Source organism: Capricornis sumatraensis, chromosome 5 (assembly GCF_032405125.1).
Source record: "Capricornis sumatraensis isolate serow.1 chromosome 5, serow.2, whole genome shotgun sequence".
NCBI classification, from domain to species: domain Eukaryota; kingdom Metazoa; phylum Chordata; class Mammalia; order Artiodactyla; family Bovidae; genus Capricornis; species Capricornis sumatraensis.
Genome location: NC_091073.1, coordinates 77076395 through 77103979, shown reverse-complemented (window position 1 = coordinate 77103979; position 27585 = coordinate 77076395). Strand labels below are relative to the sequence as shown.

The following is a 27585-nucleotide window of genomic DNA, read 5'->3' as shown; positions in this document are numbered from 1 at the left end:
GACAATATACAGCCTTGACGTACTCCTTTTCCTATTTGGAACCAGTCTGTTGTTCCATGTCCAGTTCTAACTGTTGCTTCCTGACCTGCATACAGATTTCTCAAGAGGCAAGTCAGGTGGTCTGGTATTCCCATCTCTTTCAGAATTTTCCACAGTTTATTGTGATCCACACAGTCAAAGGCTTTGGCATAGTCTATAAACAAGAAATAGATGTTTCTCTGGAACTCTCCTGCTTTTTCGATGATGCAGGGATGTTGGCAATTGGATCTCTGGTTCCTCTGCCTTTCCTAAAACCAGCTTGAACATCTGGAAGTTCACAGTTCACGGATTGCTAAAGCCTGGCTTGGAGAATTTTGAGCATTACTTTACTAGTGTGTGAGATGAGCGCAATTGTGCAGTAGTTTGAGTATTTTTTGGCATTGCCTTTCTTTGGGATTGGAATGAAAACACTTTTCCAGTCTTGTGGCCACTGCTGAGTTTTCCAAATTTGCTGGCATATTGAGTGCAACAGTTTCACAGCATCATCTTTCAGGATTTGAAATAGCTCAACTGGAATTCCATCAGCTCCATGAGCTTTGTTCGTAGTGATGCTTTTTAAGGCCCACTTGACTTAACATTCCAGGATGTCTGGCTCTAGATGAGTCATCACAACATCAAGTCTCTTATTTGATCACTGAATCATCTGTCACTAACTCAAAATTACTCCAACCCTGCTGTCAAAATCTCCACTTAAGATGTGTCTGAACATCAGTTCATCTTGCTGAAATAATCTCTCCTAGAGTTTCCATTTGGAGTTCCCCTGCTCCTATCTGATCTGGTGGGCCCTGTAAATGGTACAGAGCTGGGTATCTTGGCTTTCTCCAAGATACTATTCATTGGAGGATTGCCCTGTCTCTCTCCAGAATGGATATCTTGTTTCCTAAATTCCCTATGTTTCTTTCTTAGTTTTCTTCTTTATTTTGGTGGAGCACAATTTCTAACAGCTTCCTGAGAAAGGACTTAGGGGAATAAACTTGGGGCAAACTTGCATATCTAAATGTTTCTTTATTTTCTACCCTCACACTCGATTCATAGTTTGCCTGAGTACAGAATTCTACTTTGGAAATTATTTTCTCCATTGTCTTTCAGATCCCGGCACTCTTGTTGATAGATTTGAAACCATTCTAATGCCTATTCCTTTTTTTTTTTTCCTCTCTCTCTTCTCTCTAGAAACAGTTGGGATTCTTCTTCCTTAGGTTCTGAAATTTCATACTGATAAGTTTTGATGTATTACTAATTTCACTGATTTCACCTTGCACCTGGTGAGCCTGGTAATATGGAAATTCAAGTCCAAAGGTTCTAGACAACGTTCTTGGAGTTAGTCATTGCTAATTTCCTCCCTGCTGTTTTCTCTGTTCTTTATTATTTATATTCTAACATGGTTAGCTTTACTCTATGGCCCTTTCTTTGTCTCTTTTACTCTACTTTCTGGGAGATAATTTCAACTATTGAGTTTAATTTTTGCCATCTTTTTTTTTTTTATTTCTAACAGCTTTCCTTTGTTTTCTCTTAATATTCCTCATTTTTAAAAATTCTACCCTATTCTTGTTTCATGATAGAAGTATCTTAAAATATTTATAGGTAGTTTTTGCATTTTCTGGTCATTTCTCTCTCTCTTTTCAGGTTAGAGTCTTTCTTCACAAACCTGGTCACTTGTTTATATTTGAGTTGGGGAACCAGACAGATGATTGGAAGTTCTGGGACTTTCTGACTGAATATCAGTGAGGCTAGACCATGTCTATACACCTCTGATAACTGATTTTTCTGCTGACAGTAAGCTTGGAAACCTTCCGTTTTATTCTTTGCAGACTGTAAAGTTCAAATCTTTCATGGGAGGATGAGCAGTCACCAGCTTAGTTGGGTCAGGGAACAAAGCTGTAGATCTGGCAGCTTCTCTAACAGAGTTCACCTGTCTTTTTCATTTGAGTTCCTTCCTCTAGCCCCAAATCCTTTATCCCCTCTTCCAGAAGTAGATGATGCTGCCCATTTGAGCCTTTTGGGACTGGCATTACATACTGAGTCAGTTTCTTGGTTTTCCCCATTATTGACTGAGGACTTCAGCATTTTTAGTTTTGATAATCATCTGCCACACATCTGTTTGTTCTCTGCTCTAGAATTTTGTTGCTGCCATTTCCTCTCCCTTTTTCTGCTTCCCTATGGACATACAAATTCTAGAAAAATATCTGTTTAGTGTCATTTTAGTGGGATTTCATAAGGGAACAAAAGAAGATGCATTTATTTAATCCACTGATAAGAATGAAATGCAAACTAAACCCTGCAAGATTTAACTGGACAATTAAACATAACTCTAGCTACCATACAATAGTCCACATTCAATTAATTCTTCCCTTCTATCTGTTCTCTGTCAGGATTTACTTAATCATCCCTATGGACCAGAATCCATTTCATCTTACTAACATACATATGAACTGAAAATAGAAGTAATCCTAAGCTTCATTCCTGGGAAATAAGATGGCTAATGTTCTCACAGAATGGTTAGCTCATTACCTGCAGTTTAATGTTCTTCCCTGCTGCACAACTAAAGTAGACGTGATTTCACCATCGAGTTCTCCAAGTCTTGGGATATTACCAATGTTCGTACACAAAAGGTAACCACAAAGCACATCCCTGTTTTAAAAAAGTACCAAGTATTTACGTCTTCCTTCAAAGATACAGCAAAATCCATACAGTTAGAACAATAATGTTATCTTACTTAAGCATTTGTTTTTTCATCAACTGCACTATTTCTTCAAATTACAAGCAAAACAAAATAACCTCAAATTAGTTTACTCCCAGCTTTAAAAACTGTCTTCTCTGAAACTTTTGGTGCGCCAAAATCCCAACTATGTTCTAGATTTTCCTTTATTGTCTGCAAAGTATTTATCTAAAGAAAATTACCCATCAAATGGACTTCTTTTATATCTGAATCTCTTTCCTCATAACACATCACAGGATATACTAAGACATTAAAAAAAATTTGATAAGTGAATGAATGAACTTTGAATGAGTATTCTTTTAGAATACAGTGTTTTCTTCAACCAATGGCACCAGAATTAAAGAACAGATTATATACTTTGTGGCTTCTCAACCACATAGGAGCATGATTCCTTTTCCAATATATTCCACTTCTCCCCCAGCTAGCACATACAATTCTAATTTAACTTGTAACATATTTTCATTTGTGTTAACTACTATCTTACATATCCTCTATATTTAACACATTTTAATCATTAAGATAGATAATGATAAACATATTCTAATAAATGTCTTACAAAGACTTATTAGCAGGCCAGCAACTATATATGGAAATATTAGACTTTACCATATAGAAAGAGAAAAATTAAGACTTGCATCTATCGCCAACATAGAAATATATGTATTACTGTATTAAAAAATAATTTTTAAAAGTTATATCATCACATTATTGTATATATCACAAACAAAAATGCTTTTTAACATAGAAGACATTCAACATTTTTTTGTTGGAGTTTACTAAATACTTTAGTATAACATTAAAAACATTAGACGATTTTTATTCTTAAGGAAATTATACTCTGGGTAAGAAGCGAAATTACATATGTTAAACATCTATAAAACATAGAGTTAGTGACAAGGACCATAAAAGTAGTGCAGAGGATGCAGGACAAGAGGGAGGTGTGGGGAAATAAATAATAACAAACAAAATAATCCAGAAATAATTTACAGAGTAAGTGCTATCCAAGGGGATGGGGATGAGTCATTTTTGGATAGGTAAAATTTTTTATGGAGTATATAGGGTACTTCCTAAAGTATGAATAGCACACATACCCGTGTGGAAGTAGGACAATAAAATATATTAAAAATGGCAAGGTTTGCTAGACTTTGAAAGAGTAGAAAAGAAGAAAACAAAATATGTAGGTTGGGGAAAATTATGGAAGAGGTACACTGCCAACCTAAGGTTCCATTTCATGTATTAAGCAAGATGGTATGACATTAAGCAAAGTGGTTAAAAGAAAATTCTAAAATCAGACTGCTGGGTTCTAATTCTGCTCTTATTACATCCTAGCTACATGACCTTAGTCAACTTAACTGTCTCAGTTTCCTCCTCCATAGAACACGGCAAACTGCTATTAAGATTAAATGACATCACTTACGCAAAGTGTAATACAGTTCCTAACACATAGTGTGCACCGAATAGATGTTATTCTTACTATCAATTAAGTATGTGGAACCAGTGAAATTTGAACAAAGAACTGACATGGTCAAAAGGTTCAGGAAAAGATTATTTTAATGGGATCATGCTAGACACTGCTGGTAGAGAAAACTAAGAGGTTTCTGTATTAGTTGAAGAATTGACATAGGTCTTAGTTGGGGTAATGCAATAGGCACAGCAATGAAGAGATGAGTTAAAGACAAATTGTGGAGGAGTGAAAAAGAAGAATAAACATGATTTGTCATTTGGATAATGAATCAGAGAGAAGGTAACATCAAGGATCACTCTGAGGCTTCTAAACAGAAGGAGAGTGAGATATTAAGATCTTTGGGGGAAAGAGTTCTCTATTAAAGTCAGAGTCAGATAATTCCATTTATCAGCACTGAGAACATTCTGTTGGCTTTAATTTTTGTTGCCTTTGAGATGCTGTCAGGTGTCTTCTAGGTGAGAAAGACCTAAGGCAGCCATAGGCATTGCCTGAGCCTTAGGAGAGAGGTCAGAATACATATTGAGATTCAGAAACCCTCTGCAAAGGTGATGTTGGAACTCTGGGAAGAGATGAGGGAGAGAGAATGCTTTATGGCATGCAGAAAACAGGGAAGTCCTGGTCGCTCAAGAAGTGGTGCCCGGAACGAGGTATACACTCAGCCAGTTTCTCGGTCTCACCGTTTGTTGCACTGTATCCACGTGTCTTTGTCTTTCCCACAGTTGCCCTTCTCGGTGCCTTCTATATTCAGTTTCTCATAGCAGTATTTGTCTGATGACATCACATCTGAAGCAGAATAGAGTTTTCTATCAGTGAGAGATATACCACATGAGCCGTTCAACTGTTTGCAGTAAGGGGAAAACACTTGTGAAGAACTCTCTTCTTTCACTACAATGTTACCAATTGCAAAGGTTGTACCCATGCTTCATAAGAGTTCCCCATACCAAAAGCATCCATCACTTGGGTGCATTTCTCACAAATGCTCATTTAAAACTTGAACACAAATCTACTTAGATCTTTGATATGATTCCGGCTGTAAGTTCTGAGAATTACACTCCTGAGAATTTAGCCAATAATTGGGGAAAGATGCTACCCAATGGTTCATTGACAAATGTTCAATGCTTTAATCTCAGTGCCAGATATAAAGCATGAATTTTTCACTCAAAAACTTTTATGAATCATAAAGACAATTTTATTAAAAGAATGATGCATGATAATTAAAGACTCAAGAAAGAGCAGTATTTCCACCTTGTTTATTAATTCTTAATGGCTATCAAAAAGTTACTCTGCTTGTAAGCAAATCTCAATTCATGTTAAATCTCTGATTGTCAAATAACATTTTAATTCATGTCAGCATTTTTGTCAGGATTTTATTGTTGCTAAAGCCAAGGTCAGTTAATGGAGCTATCCAAGATTTAGATCAAAACAACTTTTGCAAACTAATCAAAAGATGAGTATATTTTTTAAACTGATAATGTTTGGTAGTTTCTTTTCCTACTTCTTGCTGTCAGCCACTAATTTTTCTCCAAGAGGAGGAAGCAAAAACCATATTTCTTTGTCCAGAGCATAAGCCTACATAATTAAAATGTTCTCCCATCCCAATATTTCTCTAGTTGTTCAAAAGAGAGCAAACACTTCCATTCCCAAAAGGATTATAGCCAGTATTTGTGACAGTTAAGGGTTATCATTATCTTTATAGCTTGCTTTCCAATATAAATCATCTTTTGAAAGAGTTTGAATTAAACACTTCTTTCAGAAGGGCCAGTAATACTTCTGGAAAAATATAACATTTAAATACTCATTTAAATTAAATATGTTTTAGGTATGAATGTTACATATTTCCTTCTGAAAATCTGCCAAATTTTGAAGGGAATAACATTAAAATTTCTTTCTGATATGACAGAGCTACCTTAGCAGAAATTCACCTATAACTAGGAAAACCAGCTAGAGTTTAAGAAAGAGAGATAAGAAAGAAAAGGCAATTCTAGCTAAAAGGCTACAGTTCTTATCCAAGGGTGCCCCACTTGGGGTCCATGTCCATTCCACATAGTTGATGGGTTTTGCCTAAGGATACTAAGTTAAAGACAGCATAAGAGGATCAGAAATCCAGGTTTGCTTTGTTCTCCAAGTTGCATACCCTAGAATGGATTTTACCTGCCTGACAGAAAAGGCACTTTCCATCCAAAGACATGGCTAACTAGCCAAGACGTACAGAGCTGTGTCTTATCAAAGGAGGTGCTTTTCTGTAATTTCCACAAAAGTGCTCCTGCTAAGAGCTGCAGTGGCTCTGAAAGTCCCCAAGTCATAATAAAGTGGTTGAAACATTACTTCCATCCAGTTCACATGCCCTTGGGCCAGCTGCCAGACTTGGAGAAGGCTCAAGCCTTGTCATTTACTCACTTTGCCCCCAGATGTATTTGCATTGTCTATCCCTGGTTTTACATCTTCCTCCAAAGCAAATTCCCTAAAATGGAAAAGCATACCCATTAGCAGCGCAACGTCTACTTCCATCAGGTAACTGAAAACTATGACCAGGAAAACTAGTAGGTGAGTATTATAAAGGCATTTTACCTTCAGAGTTGACTACGAAACATTTAATATGATCTTCCTACTTTGGTGAGACTTAGTATTTCTTTTGTGCTGGTATATAGGAAACATTTAGGTAAAGATGAATTAACCTACCTGGACACCATCACAGGAATAACCATCCATCTTATGAATATTGGGGGCACACTAGGAAAAGAAAAGAGAAATATGAACCAAATGCACAGCAAGATATTAAGATGAGCTAATCTCTCTCAAGGTTTTCATTTTGAAAATGAAGTCTCATAATACAGGGTGGTCTCCCAAATCATCTGAAAATAAAAAAAAAAAACAAGATCAAGAGAAAACAAAAGGAAATGTAACAATTGATGCATTTTCCCCTAAAAATATGGATCTACCAGAGGAAAAGAGCAGTTGATTTGTAAATCCTTATTTACAAAGAAAAAGAACCAACAGCAAAGACTCAGCTAACTTAGACAGACACACTAGTTCTCAGAGTAAGAAAAACAGGAACACAAGACAAAGCCAGAAGGATGCCACCAGATGGAGCAATAGATACGGTTTCCCCTTTTTTAACCATGAGAAGTAACAGTTCTTATACTTAGAAGTGAAAGTCTACCTTGGACATGTCAGAAAAAGACATGTTTTATAGCCACCCCCCTCCCTTTTCTTCCCTTGGAGCAATTGCAGAAAAGACTGCAAAAGATAGCAAAGCATTCCTACCTGGATAGAAACAGAGTGTAACTTTAAAATTTAGTATACATTTTTCTATTATTATAGTAATTACATACATATTTGAGAAAAGTTAGGAAATGTAAAAAAAAAAAAAACAGGAAAAATGAAAGACCAAAGTCTCTAATATTCCCACCATCCAGAGACAACTATTTTTTATAATTTGGTACATTTTTTTCCTCTACCTTTTTCAACATAATGTGGTATTTTATAATATAAGTATAATCAGATTATAGATAATGGTTTATATTCTGTTTCAGCCCTTTACTTTCATCATGCAAATTTAACTTTTTTGTAGGTATCATCTTTATAGCTATAACACATTCCCTGAGCTAACAAGTCATATAATCAATGTATTAAAATATTTACTTATAAATATCTCAAATTTATGCCATTACAACCAATGCAACAAGAACACCTTTGTATGCACATAATTTTCAGATTTAGATTTCTTTTGAAATCCTGCTTATCACATAATTATATTTTAAAGAAGTTGCTTTAACATACTTTCATTCCCAGAGCCCATTAGGTAATTATTCATTGTATCCCCATCCTCACCAGGCATAAGCTTAGGAAAACAATGCTAATTAGACAGTAAGAATGCAAATCTTTAATCTCTTAGGATGACCACTTTTAAAAGAAAGCATTTTTAATGGTTAAAGTAGGGCTTCCCGGGTGGCACAGGGATCAAGAATCTGCCTGCCATTCATCTGATGAATATCTAGGTTGCTTCCATGTCCTGGCTATTATAAACAGTGTGGCGATGAACACTGGGGTACACATGTCTCTTTCAAAGCTGTGGTACATATACACAATGGAGTATTATTCAGCCATTAAAAAGAATACATTTGAATCAGTTCTAGTGAAGTGGATGAAACTGGAGCCTATTATACAGAGTGAAATAAGCCAGAAAGAAAAACACCAATACAGTATACTAACACATATATATGAAATTTAGAAAGATGGTAACGATAACCCTGTATTCGAGACAGCAAAAGAGACACAGATGTATAGAACAGTCTTTTGGACTCTGTGAGAGAGGAAGAGGGTGGGTTGATTTGGGGAAATGGCATTGAAACATGTATAATATCTTATGTGAAATGAATTGCCAGTCCAGGTTCGATGCATGATACAGGATGCTTGGGGCTGGTGCACTGGGGTGACTCAGAGGGATGGTACGGGGAAGGAGGTGGGAGGGGGATTCAGGATGGGGAACACGTGTACACCCATGGCAGATTCATGTTGATATATGGCAAAAACCACTACAATATTGTAAAGTGAAAAAAAAAAAAAAAGAATCTGCCTGCCAATGAGGAGATGCAAAAGATGCGGGTTTGATCCCTGGGTCAGTAAGATTCCCTGGAGTAGGAAATAGCAACCCGCTCCAGCATTCTTGCCTGAAAATTTCCATGGACAGAGGAGGCTGGCGGGCTACAATCCATGGGTTCGCAGAGTTGGACATGACTGTCTGAGCACAGCACAGATAAACCACTACTAATTCTCTTTTCTCTAGAGAAAGGAAGATGTGGGCAGTCTTCACTTTGCATGGCTCCAGTGTCAAGGAATTTCACTAACTATGGTTTTGTTAAATAACACCAGTACCCCCAGGACACAGTTTCAATTTCAGTTACCACAGTAGATTAAGTGTGGGTAATTGCATGAAGAACAAACTTTGCTATTAGCTCTTCAGCCCACCAATCGCTTGGTAAATAAGATACGGCCATCATGGTCAACAGCCTGTCTAAGCGCTTCTTTCAGCATCTGTCAGGATTGATCACTGAGCATCTGTTCATTCAGTTCATGTACAGACAACAAAGGACATAGCTTGTTGCCTTTCTGTCTCTGGATGATATCATGTGACATCTTATAATAAAACTGAATAGTTGAAAGAGGAAACTGGCCAAAGGTGAAAGTGCAGCAAAGAAATGAAAAGTGATAACACTGGAAGAGAAAGTAAAATCAAATGTAAATAGCATGACAGAAAAAAAAAAAAATCAGTGACTATGGGAATGGGATGCTGATACCACTGTTCAGCAAAACAATTCCCATTCACAACTTCACATCTCTTGGATATTTCACAACATTGAAAGCACAAAGGATCATGTCAAAAAACTGACCCAAAGTTAGGAGAGTAGCAATTCAACAAGACACAGGAAAGATGCTCACTAAGTATCATTAGGTTTCTGACCAGGAGAAGGCAAGCACAGCTCAAATTACCGGTAAGTTTTTTACAAAGAAATAAAATGCGTTAATTTTCAATATTTTCATTTTAATCTAATGTGAGCTAAATAAATATTAGTTCATTTTTTTCATTTCCCTATTCATTTAAGTCCAACAGTAAGGGAGTTTTTAATCACCTGCTATTTTTTAAAGCTCACAGAATAATTGTAAATTTTTCCATTGATTACTACAATACTTCACATGTTTTCAGCTGTCATGGTCACTGCTGTGATCCTGCATTAAATGCAAAGCAAGGACTGCCTGTATACACATACACTGAGATCTGTGATCCCCTGACGAAGTTTATTAACTTCTGTATCTTCCCTGAAGTGAAAGTGTTAGTCGTTCAGTCATGTATGACTTCTTTCAACTCCATGGACTGTAGCCCACCAGGCTCTTCTGTCCATGGAATTCTCCAGGCGTGAATACTGGAATGGCTAGCCATTCTCTTTTCCAGGGAGTATTCCTGACCCAGGGGCCCGTGTCTCCTGCATTGCAGGCAGATTCTTCTTTAACATTTGAGCCACTAAGGAAGCCCTTATCTTCCCTACTGACAACTAAATGATATTAAATTCAAAATCAGCAATTAGTGGCAAGCTGTTTCAGGTAAATAAAAGTTAAGACAGGCCCTGTCTCAGAACCCAGTATCCTGTGGTTCTCTCTGCCTTGTCTAATTCGTTTCAACCAGTTGAAGAGAGTCTTTCTGTTTCCTCCTTCACTAGCTGGACTAAACACAAAAGCCTTTTATTCCCTACTTTCAACAAAAACAAAATAGTTAAGGCAGATATACAGTCTTAAGATTAGTTCAACGGTAAGACAAAATCACACTGAACATCTGCTCAAACTTATGAAAGGAAAGAGAGTTGACGCGAAAGAGAAACATGAATATCTTGCCCATTTCCATTCCATCTGAGGGTCAGTTCACTAAACTCCAACTTTTCCCCCCTTGGATTCAAAGAAATGATTCATAAGTTACCTGGCTTGAATTTCCAGAGCATGTTTCACGAATATCACAATCATTTACTGCTTCACGGCACACGGTTCCCATAGGCTGAAACTAAAATGAACAAAACTCAATGTGCAAAACTGTCAAAGGAAAAAAAAAACAAACCTCTTACAGTATCATCTTAAAAATGCAAAATGAATTTTTTTTGGATAGGAATACCTTAAACTAGTTTAAGATGAAAATCTGTGAAAACCATAGCTACTGCATGAAAATGTTAATTTAATAGTTCTCAGGGCGAGTTTCTCACATATGAAGTAATTTGCATAGTCATCACACATAGCCTTACAAGATCTAGCTAAAATAGGATGTGCTTGATGGTACATCTGTACCAGAAGGACAAGCCAGTCCAAGTTCCAGCAATTCTTTCTTCCAACTAGCTTATGGATTTATACTTTATCCTCCATTCTTGCTGGCACTTTTATCATATTATTCTTTTTTACCTCATCAGCTAAGAATTTGAAAGTTACATTTTGGACTGAATTGTAAAAGTTAGAGGAAATGGCAAAGCTATTTCCTCTCATGATTTCCTTTACCATCTTCTCTTCTTGCATCGTTTTTTTTACAGATCTATAGCTTGGTCTTTTATTCCCTTTTAATGTTTATATTATTTGTACCTGTCTGTAAGACTCTTCTTTGGTCTGTTTTCAACTCAAATATTTTTTTTTAAGTGTAGGAGTCATACAAATAAACTTGTATGCTTGTTGGATTCATCAGTTGCAAGAGTATTCATTAAAACAAAACAAAAAGAGATACATAAAGCTACCATCTTTCTCTTTTCCTCTTCAATCCCACTCTCTTTCTTGCTCTAAAAGGTTACTATTTGGGGCTGTGTCCTTCTATGTTTCTAACTCTGCTCACACAAGCATATACAGTATTCTAGACCCCTTTTCTCCCCCAACACACACCCACACACAACTTCCGTCCTCTCTCCCTGGTTCACCATTCTCCAGGCAGTTGAGCCTCCTGTTGCTCATAGAATATGAGCAGCACAGTGCCAACTCCAGTCAGGAATTCAACGGATACTTTTCAGAAGGGCTGAACAAAATTTTGTGTTTGTTCATTCATTCATCAAGCATTTACTAGGCACTTAAAATGTGCTAGGCACAGCCAGTGGAGATTCAACAGAAAACAAACACAAGAATCTTGTTGGCAAGGAATTTAGAATTTAGTGGGGATGATATCACTCTAATGGCAGAAAGTGAAGTGGAACTAAAGAGCCTCTTAATGAGGGTGAAAGGAGAGAGTGAAAAAGTTGGCTTAAAACTCAATATTCAAAAAACGAAGAACATGGTATCTGGTCCCATCACTTCATGGCAATCAGATGGGAGAAAAGTGGAAACGGTGGCAGTTTTTATTTTCTGGGGCTCCAAAATCACTGCAGACAGTGATTGCAGTCATGAAATTAAAGGACTCTTGCTCCTTGGAAGGAAAGCTATGACAAACCTAGACAGCATATAAAAATGTGATGTCAGCAGAGACATCACTCTGCTGACAAAGATCCGTATAGTCAAAGCTATGATTTTTCCAGTAGTCATGCATAGATGTGAGAATTAGACCATAAAGAAGTCTGAATGCCGAAGAATTGATGCTTTCAAATTGTGGTGCTGGAAAAGACTCTTGAGAATACCTTGGTCAGCAACAAGATCTAACCAGTCAATCCTAAAGGAAATCAATCCTGAATATTCACTGGAAGGACTGATGCTGAACCTGAAGCTCCAATACTTTGGCCACCTGATGCAAAGAGCCAGCTCATTGGAAAACACTCTGATGTTGGAAAAGATTGAAGGAAAAACAAGAAGGGGATGGTAGAGGATGAGATGATTAGATAACGTCACCAACTCAATGGACATGAATTTTAGCAAACTCTGGGAGATAGTGAAGGACAGAGGAGAGGGTGTACTGCAGTGTATGGGATCACAGAGTCAGACACGACTTAGCAACTGAACAACAACAACAAATAGGCCATAAAAATAAGGAAACAAGCAAGATAAGTTAATTTAATATACTCTGGTTCTCTTCCTCCTGGGAATTGGTACAAGCTACAATTTTAGAACTTTTGAGGTAGAAGTATAGGCAGATTTAAGGTACAGTTCATACAAGAATGTAAATGTTCAAGAATTGTCAGGAAACTTCCAAAAATCAGCATGGTAGTGGAGGACTTGTGCTAAGTGCTGGGGTGAAGCAGTAAGTCAACCCAAATCACCACCCTCTTGGAATTTTCACATAAAGAAAATAGAAAATGAGCAAAGAAGTAAATAAGCAATATTTTACAGCAGGAGTTCCCAAATCATGCCTCAAGGACAGTTTTGGCTGCCTGTTTGTGTTGTATGTGAAGTTTTATTAGAACACTGCCACATGTTTCTTCTGTATTTTTGATGGCTGCTTTCAAAGAAAGAGTTGAGCAACTGACATAAAGACCTTATAACCCAAAAATCTGTCCCTTTACAGAAAGTGTTTGCTAACTGACTTACAGATAAATCATTATAAACACATACAGAAGAAAACAAAAATACACATGCTTCCTCATTTTGTTCTTCTGATCCCTCTTTTTCATTTCCTCTTCTGCTTCTGACTCCTCTAGGAGCCCAGGGTGGGGTGAGATGGGAGTATGGGGTAGAGAAAGTGGCAGAAAAGATCTTACTTGACTGGTAAAGTTGTAACTCATATTCTAAGATAGTTAACCATACCATTTTATTTTATGTATTTTAATTCTATTATTTTGTACTTGCTCATTTCAGTGATTATATCACAAAGAGCTTAATTCTATGAATCCAAGAAAAAATGGCATAATTGACTGCATTTGATGGATCAGTCAGTTCAGTCGCTCAGTCATATCAGACTCTGTGACCCCATGGACCGCAGCACATCAGGGCTCCCTGTCCATCACCAACTCCTAGAGTTTACTCAAACTCATGTTCATTGAGTCGGTGATGCCATCCAACCACCTCCTTCTCCTCCCACCTTCAATCTCACCCAGCATCAGGGTCTTTTCAAATGAGTCAGTTTGGCCAAAGTGTTGGAGTTTCAGCTTCAATTTAATGGATGGGCAGACTTAAAACATTGAGGATTAAAATATATGATTAGGAATCCCTAGATGGCAGTTGGAGAAACTAACAGAATAAACAGTTGAGGTAGACAAAATTAAAAAATATGTGTTTCACATTTAGTTTGGTCTTTGTTTTTTAGAGAGTGCTTTCAGAGATCTCTGCCAGTGCCTTGCTTCTCTTAAAACTCTGCCAGAGACACAGTGGTAAAGTGGGAACAACAGAAACTGCTGCCAGCAGATCTGGGGTGTAACTGCACATTTCTTCTTTACTAGCTGAGTGAGACTATGCAGGTTATTTCACTTCCCTGAGATAGGCATTGCTCAGCTGGAAAAAATCTAGATAATAATATCCATCCCCAAAGTGTAGCTATGAGCATTATCTAAGACAGCAGTCTCAACCAGAGAATATTTGGCAATGGATGGAGGAGCCTGATAGGCTGCAGTCCATGGGGTCACGAAGAGTCGGACACGACTGAGCGACTTCACTTTCACTTTTCACTTTCATGCATTGGAGAAGGAAATGGCAACCCACTCCAGTGTTCTTGCCTGGAGAATCTCAGGGACGGGGAAGCCTGGTGGGCTGCCGTCTATGGGGTCGCACAGAGTCGGACACGACTGAAGCGACTTAGCAGTACGACATCATGGTGTCATGACTTGGAGGGATGCTGCTGGCAACTAGTAGGTAGAAGTCAGAGATGCTGCTAAACAGCCTTCAAGACATAAGATAACCCTCACAATAAGGAACAATCCTGCCAAAAATGTCAACAGTGCCACAGTTAAGAAACCTGGATATAGGATGATATACTTTGCAAGTACTTAGTACAGCTTCTGGCACACAGTAGGGCATTAAATATGATAGTTTCATATTTTGCCCTCTATTAATTCATTAGAGCCAATCAGTCAGCAAAGAATTAGTAAGAGAATGCTATGCATACTTATTCATTCATTTAGCAATTATTTACTGAAGTCTTGTTCCAATTACAGTGCAAATGCCTGGCTCTGCCTCTGCAAAATGTACAGACTGGAGGGAAAGAAAGATATTATACCTTAGAAATAATATAAAATTATACCAGATTTTATATGACGAAAGAAAAAATGGATTTCTTTGAGCAAAGTAAGCCCCAAATTACCAGTCTTGATGTAAAGGCTTAACTATTTGGAGAGAGGCATGAGGATGTTATTGGGAGAAGGAAAATAGCCAAGGTGTGTAAAGATGCATTGAACAGTGATGTACAACAGGTGAAAGGTGTTTTAATGTCTACAAAGATTTCTTTTGTTGCCTCAACAGCTAATACACGAGACATTCCAAGTTGAGCACCATGAAAAGAAGGAGATGACACCACCCTTATGGCAGAAAGTGAAGAACTAAAGAGCCTCTTGATGAAAGTGAAGTGAAGAGCAGAGTGAAAAAGTTGGCTTAAAACTCAGCATTCAGAAAACTAAGATCATGGCACCTGGCCCCACCATTTCATGGGAAATAGATGGGGAAACAATGGAAAGAGTGACAGACTTTATTTTGGGGGGCTTCAAAATCACTGCAGATGGTGACTGCAGCCATGAAATTAAAAGATGCTTACTCCTTGGAAGTTAAGCTATGACAAACCTAGACAGCATATTAAAAAGCAGAAACATTACTTTGCCAACAAAGGTCCATCTAGTCAAACTATGGTTTTTCCAGTAGTCATGTATGGATATGAGAGGTGGACTCTGAAGAAACTTGAGCGCTGAAGAATTCATGTTTTTGAATTGTGGTGTTAGAGAAGACCCTTTAGTTTCCCTTGGGCTGCAAGGAGATCCAACCAGTCCATCCTAAAGGAAATCAGTCCATAATATTCATTGGAAGGACTGATGATGAAGCTGAAACTCCAACACTTTGGCCACCTGATGCGAAGAACTGACTCATTTGAAAAGACCTTGATGCTGGGAAAGATTGAAGGCAGGCAGAGGATGAGGTGGTTGGATGGCATCACCAATTCGATGGACATGAGTTTGATCAAGCTTCAAGAGTCAGTGATGGACAGGGAAGCCTGGTGTGCTGCAGTCCATGGGGTCGCAAAGAGTCAGACATGACTGAGCAACTGAACTGGACTGAACTGAATTGAATATCTACTTGGCTTTACAATAAAGGAAACACATTATTCAAAGAATAGTTTCATTTAAATTATATTACATTATGTTATTATTATTAATATTATTCAGTTCAGTTCAGTTCAGTCACTCAGTCGTGTCCGACTCTTTGCGACCCCATGAATATCACAGCATGCCAGGCCTCCCTATCCATCACCATCTCCCGGAGTTCACTCAAACTCACGTCCATCAAGTCGGTGATGCCATCCAATCATCTCATCCTCTGTCGGCCCCTTCTCCTCCTGCCCCCAATCCCTCCCAGCATCAGAGTCTTTTCCAATGAGTCAACTCTTCGCATGAGGTGGCCAAAGTACTGGAGTTTCAGCGTTAGCATCATTCCTTCCAAAGAACACCCAGGGCTGATCTCCTTTAGAATGGACTGGCTGGATCTCCTTGCAGTCCAAGGGACTCTCAAGAGTCTTCTCCAACACCACAGGTCAAAAGCATCAATTCTTTGGCGCTCAGCTTTCTTCACAGTCCAACTCTCGCATCCATACATGACCACAGGAAAAACCATAGCCTTGACTAGACGGACCTATGTTGGCAAAGTAATGTCTCTGCTTTTCAATATGCTATCTAGGTTGGTCATAACTTTTCTTCCAAGGAGTAAGCGTCTTTTAATACATATATATTATAGCACATTAAATGGTTTCATTTAAAGTGCACGCTCTTCAGGGAGGCAGTACAAACAGCACAAACTCTAGGGATTACAAAAACACAGGCCCTAGCTCCTTATTTACTTGGTATATTTAATCACTAGAAGCCTCAGTTTTGTCATCTGTTAGATGGGAATAAAAATAGTAACTACTCCTCACAAGACTTGTGAGACTCCTATAAAGCCTCTGGCACTTGTCACTCAACATTCATCAGGTCTTACTATTGTCCATTGTTATTTGCTTATGTTTACCTTAAATATTAACTATTTAAGTTATTGCCTTAATAACTTATCAAATATATCCTCTTTTCTTTCAGCTGGTTATCAATCAACATTTATTTACCTTGCACTTTTTACAACAAAGACCATCACTGCATTGGGAGTCTTGAGTTAAGGTACATTTCTTACAACACTCTGCTCCTTCAAGGACACATTCCTAAGGAATATAAACATTTGGAAAAAATGAAAGGGGTGTCATTTTCCTGAAAGCATCAGGCTATTTTCCAAAATAAATGTACAGCCTCAGAATTATCATCTTTATTCCAGAATCTCATGAAATTTCTAGGCACAACACTTGCTCTGTATGGTTCAGTATGGATCTAGAATATCCCCAAATAACCTAAAGAAATCATCCAAACTCAAAGACTTACTGCAGGGGTCCCACAGTCACACTCCTCGCCAGTTTCAATGAAGCCATTGCCACACTCAGGAGGATCAAGAAGCTGTGGGATGAAAAACAGGAAGGGCACTAAAATGTAGAAAAGTCAGCACCAAATATAATATGAGAGACCACAAGTGTCACAACTATACTTCTGGCCTGTCAGTCATTTCAAAATATATTTTTATTTTCCTAAGCTATAAAGTATGACTGTAGAACTTTAGAACTGGAAACTTTAGAAGTGTCTAGTATTGATTCCATTTCAGACTTAATCATATTTTCATATATAACACATACACCAAATAGGGTCTGATAAGTGCCATCAAAGCAAAAAATGATCTAGGCATTGGCTAAAACAAAGCCAGATGGACTCCTAAAATTTCATTTCAAACAAGAGCAAGGGATTTGGAGTCAGAATGTCTGTATTCAAATCTTGGCTTAGCCATGTATCTTGGGCAAATGGCTTGCCATCTTAGAGCCCAAGTGTTTTAGTATTTAAAACAATAATAACAATAATATTAGTTTCCATCTACATAATGAATTATTCTGAAGATCAAATTCAATTACCTGTGAAAAGCTCTGTATCAACTGTATTAACTTGTGAAACAAAGTTATTTTGTGGGCAATGAGGAAAACATCACAAAAATTAATAAACTCATGGATTTATTTAATATAAAATTCAGCTGTACCTATTCACATAGCTCTGCAGAGAACAGCAGTAATAATTTGCCCCAGAGATGGGGATTAATGAGAGGACAAAGACCTCCTTTTCCATCAGGATGAATTATGATTCAGTATCCAAAGGGGAAAAAAAATGCATCAAGAAAATGAAAAAGAAATGCAAAGTAAAGCTGTTTTTGTACGCAAACCCTGAATCCTCCTTTGGCTTTATGAAAAGAAAATGAATGTCTTTCAGAAAGCAAAACTCTAATTTATACCTGCTTTTTGTTCCCATCAGAATAGCCCATGATTAATTTAATTCAGAAATGCAGACATTCAACATATCAAGAATACATATGAACCAAGTTGAAAAGTTTCATTCCATAAGACACAATGAATGAAAATTTGTGTTTATAATATTTGAGAAAGATTAATAACTTAACAACTCTGATCACACTTATTACCTTAGAAGGTTTGTTGAAAAGGCAAGCACCACCTCCACTATTTAGAAAGTCATGATACTCTTCAATGTTACACTGGGTAAACTTTTTAGGAAGATAATATCTATAACAGAGAAGAAAGGCAATAGCTGGGTATAATTTCTGTCTCTCTTGTTTGTAGACTAGTTTTAAAATTTAATGCTGTTAACACTGTACATTATTCCTAAAAATTAAATAAATAAATAATAAATTCCACTTACACATAATATCTGCATTGAGAAGGGAATGGCAACCCACTCCAGTATTCTTGCCTGGAAAATCCCATGGACAGAGGAGACTGGCGGGCTACAGTCCATGTGGTCACAAAAGAGTCGCACACAACTTAGTGACTAAACAACACATTCTTCACTGGTGACCAATGGTAACTATGTGCTCAGTCAAATCCGACTCTTAGCGACCCCATGGACTGTAGCCACCAGGCTCTTCTGTCCATGGGATTTTCAAGGTAACAATACTGGAGCGGGTTGCTATTTCTTCCTCCAGGGGATCTTCCTGACCCAGGGATCAAGCCCATGTCTCTTGTATCTTCTACATTGGCAGGCAGATTCTCTACCACTGTGCCATCTGGGAAGTCCAGTGGCAACTATGATTTGCTCTGCATTATCTGCATACCCATTCAAAGGAAACACACACCTACATACGTGTAATTTCCATCAAAGAGAGTTAGACATAATTTATTTCACAATAAGTCTTTCCTAAATATTACACTTGGGCTGGAACCCAAACTGCAGAGCATTCTGCAAAATAATTCTGCAAAATAATTCTGACCTGTAATCTACAAATGTGTTAAAGTTGTGACAATCAAAAATAGACAGGAATTATCCCAGACTGAAGAGACCAAACCCTGACTGTAATAAAAAAATCCTGATTCTGAAGTTTTTGCTAAAATGCCATTGTAGAAACAAAGGGCCAATCCTGAATGAGGGCTAAGAATTAGATGATTTTTTTGGTTGAATTATGGTCCTACAGGAAGATGCCCTTGTTTATAGAAATGTACATTTTTTTGTTGTGGTGGTTGCTTAGTCACCAAGTTGTGTTCAGTGTCCAACTCTTCACAATCCCAAGGACTGCAGCACACTAGGCCTCTGTCCCTCACCATCTCCCTGAGTTTGCCCCAGTTTATGTCCACAGAAAGGTACATTAAGTTTGGCATGTTGAAGTGATAGGCACCATGGAAGAACTTATGATTCAGTAACAAAAGTTTCTTTGTAACTATTCTTCCAATTCAAGTCTCAGATTGCTTCAAAATACTATATATATATATATATCTCTCTCCAAATAATATATATTTATTATATATATAGATATATATATACATACACTCCAAAATAATCAAGGGTCAATAGAAAAAGAAACCTGGCAATAGAGCAAGTTGGTACTATGCATTAACAATGTTCAGAATGTGAAATAGCCTTAAATCTAGTGATTTTACTTTAAGAAATTTTTCTTGAGGAATTAATTTGCTATGTGTGCAGAGATGTCTGAATAAAGATGTTTATGGGGGCACAATTTAAAGCAGCAAATAACATGAAAATAACCTAAATGTTCAACAGAAAACTGTTAACCGTGATATATTAATAAAACTAAAATACCATGTAGTTACTAATAATCATAGTGTTAAAGAATGAAGACTTAGAAAAATGCTGAATCTATAATGTTAAGTAAAAAATGAATAAACACATAACCAATATAATCCAAATTGTATAAAACAATAAAAATGGAAAGAGAAAAAATACAAAACTACTGGATTTATTTTATTTTCTTGGCTGCACCTCATGGCATACAGGATCTTATTTTCCAATCAGGGATTGAACCTTTGCCTTCTGGCAGTGGAAGCATGGATGGCCAAGGAATTCCCCAAACTACTAGGTTTAAAAAAAACTATTTTAACGTTCTGTTAACAGGGGCTTCCTTGGTAGCGCAGCTGGTAAAGAATCCACCTGCAATGCAGGAAAACCCAGTTCAATTTCTGGGTTGGGAAGATGCCCTGGAGAAGGGATAGGCTACCCACTCCAGTATGCTTGTCTGGAGAATTGCACGGACAGAGGAGCCTGGTGGGCTACAGTCCATGGGGTCTCAAAGCGTAGGACAGGACTGAGTGACTAAGCACAGCACAGCACATTTTAATATTAACCAGAGTGATCACCTGATGGCAAGAAAAGAGGTGGTACAAATTTTATTTTCTGTATTTTTCAAAACTTCTTTTACATTGAGCTTTTTATAAAAGTGAAAACACAATTAAGGTAAGAATGAGTAAGTTTTTATAAAAATCTCTCCCCCTAGCCTGTGCACTTATAGTCCCACTTCTTAACATAATGGCTAATGTTTAAGTGAATTAACTAATGGAATTTACAATTATTTACTGTAAACTCATTTATCAAGTGTTTCATGTCAAATCTTCCAAATAAACCTGTACTGAGTTTAAATTGTCTGAACAACTTCATTCCTTCCTTATTCTGAAATAATGCCATTTGTAGCAACATGGATGGAAATAGAGATTATCATAGCAAGTGAAGTAAATCAGAACAAGACAAATACCACATGATATCGCTTATATGTGGAACCTAAAATATGACACAAATGAACTTTTGTACAAAAGAGAAACAGACCCACAGACACAGAGGTCGCCAGAGGGGAGAGGGGATGGAGAAGGGATGGACTGGGAGTTTGGGATTAGCAGATACAAATGCGTGCATGCTAATTCACTTCAGTTGTATCCAACACTTTGCGACCCTATTCTCTAGATAAGAATTCTGGAGGGTTGCCATGCCCTCCTCCAGGGGATCTTCTTGACCCAGGGATTGAACTCACATCTCTTATGTATCCTGCATTGGCAGGCAGGTTCTTTACCACTAGCACCACCTGGAAAGCCCTGGGATTAGCAGATGAAAATTATTATATAAGGAGTGAATAAACAGCAAGGTCCTACTGTATAACACAGTGAACTATATTCAATATCCTATGATAAACCATAACAGAGAAGAATATGAAAAACAATGTACATATATATAACTGAATCACTTTGCTGCACTGCAGAGATTAATGCAATATTATGAAACAACTATACTTCAATAATCTTTAAAAAAGAAAGCAATTCTTTAAAAAAATTATTATATTTACCTGAAGTTGATGGAATCATTTATCCTGCATGGCCCTGACTCACCACATTTCAAAGTCCTATCCCCTGCCCCCCCAAAAAATCTTTGACTTACTAGCTTAACAGACAGCAATTGTTTTCATAAACAAAAGACTGTTTTGTGAAAATACATTTCCTACAGAGCCACTGAGAAAATCAACTGCCAATTTTGTCTTAAATCCCTATAGGTAGGGTTCCAGGCAGTAACTTATTGACTGCCATCCTCCTAAGAAGACAACAGCACAGTAGAGAAAGGAACAGTGAGTTATTTTTAAATAGAAGTGGCTCACCCAGTGTCCCCCATTATGCATCCAGACCACGTGTCCTCACATTTACACTCACCTAAGAGAAAATGAATACATACACCTTGTTACAAAGGGAAAACATGTGCATTAGAGTAGTTACTATTTTTAAAAGTGTATGTTCACTTTATTCCTTATGTACATTTACAAATCAGTAAAGGATCAGTCCTCTAATTTTCCTCACATTTGAAGTGCTTTATGCAATGCATAGCAACAAAAATCTACTTTGACTCTATTGAGCTTATATAATTTCTACCAGAAGTCTTTTGCAAAATGTTAACAAGTGGCTGTATTTTTAAAGTACTCAGTTAAAATGGCTTAACAATCAAATAGCAATGAAATAGTGATGCATGACCACAGAATTTTGGTTTCATAGGTTTTTATGGAAATTCCTGTAATTTCTCATCCATTTTTAAAACCTCTGCACTCAAGGTTGCTGGTAGGAGGCAGTACAGTATATTGGTTAAGCAGAAGAGTCTTAGAATCAGATACACCTGGGTTCAAAATCTGGGTATACCACTTAATATGTGTGTGATCTTACAGACATTACTCTTTTAAGATCCAGACACTTTATAGATCTTCATTATCAGCTGATTATGAATACCTTGCAGGATCATCTTGAGGATTAAATGAGCATCTAGATGTAGATAGTTCTGCCATTCAACTATCTTTTATGGAGTGGGCACTTCATAAATGGTAATTTTTAATGTTGTTTAGTCGCAAGTTGTATCTGACTCTTTTGTGACCCCATGTTCTGTAGCCCACCAGGCTCCTCTGTCCATGGGATTTCCCAGGCAAGAATACTGGAGTGGGTTGCCATTTCCTTCTCCAGGGGATCTTCCAGGCCCAGGGATCAAACCCATGTCTCCTGTATTGGCAGGCAGATTTTTTAGCACTGAGCCACAAGGCAAGCCCATAAATGGTAATAGTTGTAATTATTATAAACAATCATATTTATGGTATTTGTTGCTAAAATAATAAATACAATTATAGTCAACTTACTTTCCTGGTGGCTCAGATGGTAAAGCATCTGCCTGCAATGCCAGAGACCCGGGTTCAATCCTCAGGTCAAGAAGATCCCCTAGAGAAGGCAATGGCAACCCACTCCAGTACTCTTGCCTGGAAAATTCCATGGATAAAGGAGCCTGGTAGGCTACAGTTCATGGGGTCACAAAGAGTCGGACAAGACTGAGTGACTTCACTTTCACTATAGTCAACTTACTCCAAATATATAGTGCTTGGTCATTCCTGGTAAAGTAACTTTACCTACTGGGAATATATATTCATCATAGATGCTAAACCTAGCATATTTTACTAGGCCCATATTTTACTGAGCCCTTTATCAGATCTGATTCTGCAGGCAAATTCTACTTCTGTAGCAATGCTAAGAGATGTTTTAAATAAACGATAATAAAACATACACCTTAAGCCTCTATGCTGAGATCATTCAAAATTACCAAACTGAACTTATGTCCTTTAAATTCATAGTTTAATTTAACAACACCTGGCTTTAATGTTTATTATACACTGAGGAAATTTCATATGTGATGCAAATATTAACATTTGTATTACTTTTGGAAAAAAACATTTTGCGCCCAGGCTATCTTTATACTATCACTCAAAATCTTTTGATTAAAAAACTGAGTTAAAGAATTTCACTCTGCAAAATATTTTATAAATAGTCTCTTTTAAATATAACTAAACCACACATGTACTTAAACTTACCACTTGCTAACTTTCTTTTGTCTGAGATAATACCAATATTATGGGCTAATGACTGGGCAAGTGTAACTGCCATTAAGTCCGTTTTCCCAAACTGAAAAACAAAAATAAAATACTTATAAGTGCAAATTATTTTTTATTTAAGATGAACCAGGGAACATGTCACAATATAACTTAAAAAAACTTCTAAACATTTTATTTAGCAGAGGTTAATACATAATAGCTAGTACTGAACTATGGAGCATTAAGGAAAAGGTAGCAAGAAATAATTCCATGTTTGACTAAGTCTTATAGAGAAGAAACCAGAGAATCATCAACTTCCAGATTTGGAAACTTAAATCTAATTTTTGAGTCCAAATTTCACCAGTGACATTTCTGAAAAGCTTTATACTTGTATACAATTAAGCCAGTCATCCAGTTAATAGAAAATAAAAATAATTTATTTTGAACTTGCTCATCTTTGTTTGTCTACTAGCACTTCTAAATTCCCCAAATTAAATAGAAGTTGGCTTCAGAAAACAAACAATATGAGTTAGAGGTGGTGGTGATGATGTTCGGTCAAAATAAACTTGAAAACATCTAGGCATATTTCTTTTCAATATGTAGCCTCTCAAAGATTCAGGTATTTTTCTTTTAGATCACTTCCATCAGGTTTAGTGCCCGAGGGGTAGAAGTAACCCTTTGGAAAACTTTGTCTATTTTTTTCCTCCAAAAATTTGCCAAACATTGAGGAAGAAAAATTTTCAACTGAGTTGTTAAGTAGTAATCCAGTGTTTCAGGGAATTTCTCAATTTCTGGAAAATCAGTCAAAGTGATAAATAGGGTCTTCTTTTTAAGAAAGGTAAAGATTTTCTCTATATAATCAGCATATTGCTAAGCCTGGAAATTATTCTGAGTAAAATATGAACAGAATTATCCAATATTATCTTCCATTATTTTCCTATTCTGTCCTTGGGTCATTTGCAGTAACCAGGTTGGCTGTTAATAAAATAACAATATCTGGAGTATACTGAGAAATTGTCCCTTAAATATTAGGAAAACATCGTCAGCCATCATACCACTTTGTATTGTACAGATGTTCACACCTACTTCATTCACGCCTCCTCCTTTCAGCAACGAGCAAATCCCACCAATATAAGCTGCCCCGCTCCGGCTACTCTCAAATTGACTTCCCCTTTTAGAAAAGGAAATGAAAAAGGCTTACTGCTCACAGCTCAAATATCATAGCACCTCTCATTATTAATTTACCACGTTTATTTTCTCAATACACATACATTTCTATACTATATATTCTGGAGGTGAGAGAAGAATATGAAAATTGTTCACACACATAACCAGAAGAAAACATTTTTGAGGAATGTTTCCCATTGCGATGAACAAATATCTTAAATAGAACTATACCTCTTGAAAAAGAATCTCTAATATGAGCTACATGTATGTGGTATTTCTGTCAAAAATGCATATAACTTGAATCTCACAATGAGAAAACATCAGGCATTCTCACAATGAGGAACATTCTATAAAATAACTGGTCTAAACTCTTCAAAAATGTTAACTTCAAAAGAGACAAAGAAAGGCTGAGGAAATACTACAGATTAAAGGAAACCGAAGAGACATGATGATTAAATGTAATGTGTGATCCTGGATCGGATCTTAGATTTGGACAAGGGAAAGGAGTAGCAAGCTATAAAATAATATTGAAACAATTGGTGAAATTTGAATCCAGACAGTGGGTTAGATAAAAACATTGTACTGAGGTTAAAGTTTCCGGTTTTGAGAGTTTACTGCAGTTTATTCTCGGGGAATATACACAAGTATTTAGTAGTAAAGGCCCAATAACTAAATGTCTCCAACTTACGCTCAAATGGTTCAGGGAAAAAAAAACACAAACACACACAATGATAGAGAGATGGATAGATGGAAGGAAGAAAGAAGAATACAAAGAAGAAAATTATAAAACAAATGGAGTAATCTATCAAAAACTGATGACTCTGGGTAAAGGGCATATGGAATTTCCTTGTAGTGTAGTATTCTTGCAACTTTTCTGTAAATTTGGAATTGTGTAAAATAAAAAGCTACCTCAAAACTACACTTTTGCTTATAACTTTCTTCAACAGCTTTGGCATTAGATGATTTTATATTAAATATACATGTTACCCCCCAGAACAAACCATAAGAGTCAGGAAAAGTAAAATATAAAATATACCCTAGAGATACTAAGCTCTCTCTTAGACCAAAAACAAAGAGAAAATTAGCATTTAAAAGACAGCAATTTAAAGAATATAATTATTCTGTTGTTAAGAATATGAGAACTCCTTATGAGAATTAAGGGTACTTTCACTCAGTAAATGCTCTGATTAGATCTCTTAAAAAATGAAATATACATGCAATAATAAAATAACTCAAAATTAAACCTACTGAATATTCGTGACAATTTTAAACAATCTGCGCTTTAAAACTTCTTTCAAATATATCTGCTACATCAAATCCTAATTGCATTATGCAGTACAAACAATACATCTCATCACAAGTAATGAGTATTCAACATGGAATGAAGAAAAGTACTAAATCATTAGAAAAGTTACGTACGAAAAAAGGTGAACTGCATCACTTTTCTCTTTGATAAAATCCCTCCTGTATTTCATAAACTCACGTAGGGTGATCAGTGGATTTTCAGATATGGCAAACTTGTTGTCAGCAGCCCAGGTTTCCATGGCAACCAATACTATCCTTGTCTTAAGTTGGTCTTTATATATCTAGTATATTAACAAAATGAACACACCAGCTATACACATGGGGAAAAAAATCAAATGATTTATGAACAGGCCTACAAAGCTCCTTTTATGGAAAATCCTGTAGTTTTAGTGAAATGTGAGAAACTTCACTATTTTTAAGGGAGTTAACTGTTTTTCTAACTTACACGTTTCTCTTGAGTAATAAGAATCCAACTGTTTACCAAGTAACATCCAAAGAAAAGAGTACTAATTAGACATAAAATACCCCTTTTGACAGATATTTGCACCCTTACTCAAGGTCCCCCCAGAGTCCATTTTCTGGCACCCTGTAAGACTCAGGCTTTCCTGAGTTGCCCCAGTAAAAAATAGAACACTCTCCAAGGAGATGATTTCTGTACTCTCTGACTGGCCTTAATTAAACTCATGGGGAAGGTACGGGCACAGACTTGTCAGGGAAATTTGGAAAGTAGGTACAGTAGAACTACTTATTTGCATCATTCCCACAGCACCAGGCACTCTTTTGAAAAGGCACAGCTGTTTTTTCATTGCTAGAAATACACTGTGAATATCTTTGATAGGGGCTAGGACTCAACTTTTTCTTTTCCAGTGTAAAAAATACAGGAAAAAAAATTTTAGTCATAAAGGTGTATCTTTGACCTCTTCCTTTTATCATCTTCCCAGTCAGAGATCAAAGTTAAATAAAGTTCATGACAGAGTTACCACAGATTTACAGGACACCTTGGCTAAAGTGCAATTTAGGTAGGTGAAAACATAAGAATATTATCCAATTTATTAGCAATCAGGAGATAAAATTCCTCTGTGGCAATTTTGAATCGGGTTCATACTTACTAAATCTGCCATGTTCACCACAGATTTCGCATACGTATTGGTAAGTACCACTGAAAGCCGGTGCTTTTTAAACTGAAAGCAAAAGAAAACAAGTGAAGGACTTCAAGGTCATCAACAAATGCTCATCTCAGCACAGGAAATACGGTGTAACTAAAAGGCCTTTAAAGTTTTCTGTAAAAAAATTCAAGAGTTGACAAGTAATTCTTTAGATACTGCAAAGTCTGTGGCAAGGCTCCTAAAGTTTGAGGCCTCACAGATCTTTGAGATAAAATAAAAAATACCCATTGCATCCATTTCAAAAGGTTATTTTTTTGTCACAAGATTATTATTCAAAATGAGAACATATACGAAAGTTATCAATGAACTGCAAGACATACAAATAAAAGTAGGGTGAAAGCCAGAGAAAGTAAATGTGAATAATGCTGAAAGTATGAAAAGTTCCACAAGGGTTACTCAGTAAAGACAAGAAAGCTCTA

General features: G+C 36.8%; 1 protein-coding gene across 1 annotated transcript in view; it reads right to left on the bottom strand.

Annotated features, from left to right (window-relative positions):
• ADAM22 (ADAM metallopeptidase domain 22) overlaps positions 1-27585 on the bottom strand; it is a 230760-nt gene that overhangs the window by 36551 nt on the left and 166624 nt on the right. The window contains exons 10-22 of the mRNA XM_068973408.1: positions 27110-27181; positions 26115-26281; positions 24615-24699; positions 23529-23619; positions 21792-21843; positions 18330-18429; positions 17198-17269; positions 16891-16983; positions 10690-10770; positions 6900-6950; positions 6618-6681; positions 4898-5003; positions 2548-2667 (exon numbers count right to left, since the gene is read on the bottom strand). Of these exons, the coding sequence (XP_068829509.1) occupies positions 2548-2667; positions 4898-5003; positions 6618-6681; positions 6900-6950; positions 10690-10770; positions 16891-16983; positions 17198-17269; positions 18330-18429; positions 21792-21843; positions 23529-23619; positions 24615-24699; positions 26115-26281; positions 27110-27181 (1154 nt within the window). The remainder of the gene's footprint in view (positions 1-2547; positions 2668-4897; positions 5004-6617; positions 6682-6899; positions 6951-10689; positions 10771-16890; positions 16984-17197; positions 17270-18329; positions 18430-21791; positions 21844-23528; positions 23620-24614; positions 24700-26114; positions 26282-27109; positions 27182-27585) is intronic.